At 36.3% G+C, this 2986-nt stretch overlaps 1 protein-coding gene across 1 annotated transcript in view; it reads left to right on the top strand.

Annotated features, from left to right (window-relative positions):
• Positions 1 to 2986, top strand: part of LOC105808124 (zinc finger protein 98-like) — a 59206-nt gene that overhangs the window by 30726 nt on the left and 25494 nt on the right. The window contains exons 4-5 of the mRNA XM_012641685.1: positions 1686 to 1812; positions 2325 to 2452. Coding sequence (XP_012497139.1) covers positions 1686 to 1812; positions 2325 to 2452 — 255 coding nt within the window. The remainder of the gene's footprint in view (positions 1 to 1685; positions 1813 to 2324; positions 2453 to 2986) is intronic.

Genomic DNA, 2986 nt, shown 5'->3' with positions numbered 1-2986 from the left:
AATAATACAGGGCTCTGAAATAATAGCCGTTATTTTTGTTTATTTCATTGTGTGTCATGGTCTCCATAGTATGTTTAAAAATCGCCAACAGATTTATACATTTTTTACAATTAAATATATTTCTTTATTTACACAGAAGTGTTCTCCTCTCACTTCTCATGTCACAAACGGGCTTTTTTATTACTCCTATATTTTCAGAGAAAGGGAATGAGAATTAACATATATATTATTTAATTAAGCATCTTAAAACTCTAAAATATAACAGGGCACATAGAATAAATGAAACCAAAAATTGAAAAAAATACACAAGGCTCAGGAACAATAGCTCTTTAGTTTATATCATTGTATGTGCTGTTCTCCATAGTATGTTTTAAAAAATCATCAGCAAAGACATTTGTAAGTTTTTTGCAATGAATTATATTTATTTATTTACACAAAAACGTTCTACTCTATCACTTCTGTGTATGTAGTTACCATTTCTATGTATTTGTTTGCATAAAATGTAAGCATTATTTGATCAGTATTGTGTTGCTGCCTTCGTAACTGTCTTCATTACTCTTGTCAGTTGTGAAGTCTGCTCTGAACATTTCACTGGGGTTGTCTTTGTAGAGTGGCCTGTTTATTCCTTTGAGATAAATTCAAAGTCAGATAAACTGGGGTAAAACCCAAGCTCTGCTGTTTGCTGGATAATTGGCAAAATATTCTCATAAAATAAGAATACTATTATTTTTCTCATAGATTATATTTGTTTTATGCATTAATAAATGAAAAACTGCTGGAATGACATGTAGTGTATAGTAAATGTTCAAAAAGGATTGCTGCTATTCTTGCTATTATGTTATAACCTATATATTTCATAAAACTCTCAATTCCACATCATTCATGATTTCTTCCCTCAGAGTTCTACCTTTGTGCTGTTCAAAGGTGTGGCTTTTAGACCTGAGGCATTGGCGTCACTGGTGAGCTTGTTAGAAATGCAGAATCCGGGCCCCACCCAGATCTCCTGAACCAGAATCTGCCTTATAACTAGATCTCCGGTTCATTGTTGTTCCCAATAAAATTTGAGAAATATGCTTCTAACTCACCATGGCCTTTTCCATTTGAGAAATATATACAACTGATTCTATATAATGTAAATATAGCACTCAAAAATGTTTATTCTAGGCCAGGTGTGGTGACTCACACCTGTAATCCTAGCACTTTGGTAGCCCCTGGCAGGAGGATTGCTTGAGGCCAGGAGTTTGAGGCCAGCCTGAGCAAGAGCAAGACCCTGTCTCTACAGAAAATAGAAAAATTAGCTGGGCATGGTAGCTGAGGCAGGAGAATCACTTTGAGCTCCGGAATTTGAGGTTGCAGTGAGCTATGATGACACCACTGAACTCTAGCCTGGACAATAGAGTGAGACATTGTTTCAAAAAAAAATGTATATTCCTGTGTTGATGCTTTAGTTTTATATTCTGTATAAGCTCAGTGTCTACACTAATTTTGTGGATCTTTTGCCATTCTCTTTCCACAGAGGTAGGGAGTATCTTAAAGAATATCAGTGTATTAAAATATATGTTTTTATGTAATTCAGGTCACTCATATATGTCAGAGCTAGTACTCTTAACTCTCATTTTATCTTGAGTTAAATTAAGAACTCTGCCATGGCAGAGTTATTTATTTGTTTGTTGCTTGTTTCTCAGGGACTGCTGACATTCAGGGATGTGGCCATAGAGTTCTCTCCAGAGGAGTGGGCCTGCCTGGACCCTGCTCAGCGGAATTTGTATAGGGATGTGATGTTGGAGACCTACAGGAACCTGGTCTTTCTCGGTGAGAATAACTTACCTCTGGAATATCTAATACACCCCAAGGGTTTTATTTCTTTCCTTTGTAGAATGTCTCTTGGGAGCTTGTGCTTTTTATGAATGAGTTTAAGATTTCTGCTTTCAGGAAAAAATTGGGGGTTTGTTTATGTATTATCACCAAAAAACACCTTTATGTTTGACCTCAATATTTACCTTCTTTCTCGATGTGATTTTCAGGTTTCACTGTAGTTTAGTGGTGATCCAGGAAATTCAGTGGCATAAATTATTGTTGCCTACACCTTAAAATCCAATTCTTCCCTCTTTATTTTGACTCAATCATGCTTGAAAGTGAAGCACAGGATCCACAAATTTAAATGCTTTCTAAAGTTCTCCTACAGGGTCTGTCAGAAAGTAGTATTTAGGAAAATAATTTTCTAGAGTCTTCTGTAATATTCTTTTTCCTCTACTGAGTACAATACTGTGTTGAATATTGAAGAATGTCAAGCAAAATTCTTGTGACTTTTTCTAATAAAATAGAACTTGCTGTCTCTAAGTTGGACCTGCTCACCTTTTTGAAACAAATGAAAGAGGCCTGTAATGTAAAAAGAGATGAGACAGTAGCCAGACACCCAGGTAGGTGGGAGTGCATGAAGCAGATAACACAGGTGAGAGGTCCAAAGGTCAAGGAGGAAGCCAGACCTTAAAGTGTGGATTAAGAAGCTCTGGCACAATGAAATTACTTCTTGGGAAGCCAAGGTTTATTTCTGTTGTTGTCATAGAAGGACATCTTTCTCATGCTCTTAAATTATCTGAGAATTGATTCTCCTTAAGATTGTGAAAAAAAATTATCTGAGCATTTCTTCTGCCCTTCAGTGATCTTCCATCAAATTCACAATGAGAGCCCACATCCTCCCGTTGGCCTGTGAGGGCCTACACGATCGGACTGCTCTTCCATTTCTTTGGGGGTCCTGAGAAAAACTTCACATTTCTGACTACCTCTGTGTTAAACCAGATTTTAAGTTCTGTTTTTGCCTCATGTCAGAAATGTGTAAACATAGTGGCAGACTTACTAATAGTAATGTTTCGTTCAGAAATCCCAGGAATACTATAGACAGATGTCAAATATTTTCTGTTTTATTAATTTCCAATCCTATGGAGGTTTCAAAGGTGATTCTACAGAAACTGAGGCTCTGTAATTT

This window comes from Propithecus coquereli, unplaced genomic scaffold (genome assembly GCF_000956105.1).
Source record: "Propithecus coquereli isolate 6110/MARCELLA unplaced genomic scaffold, Pcoq_1.0 Scaffold168, whole genome shotgun sequence".
Taxonomy (NCBI): Eukaryota; Metazoa; Chordata; class Mammalia; order Primates; family Indriidae; genus Propithecus; species Propithecus coquereli.
This window is presented reverse-complemented; position numbering and strand designations above follow the sequence as displayed.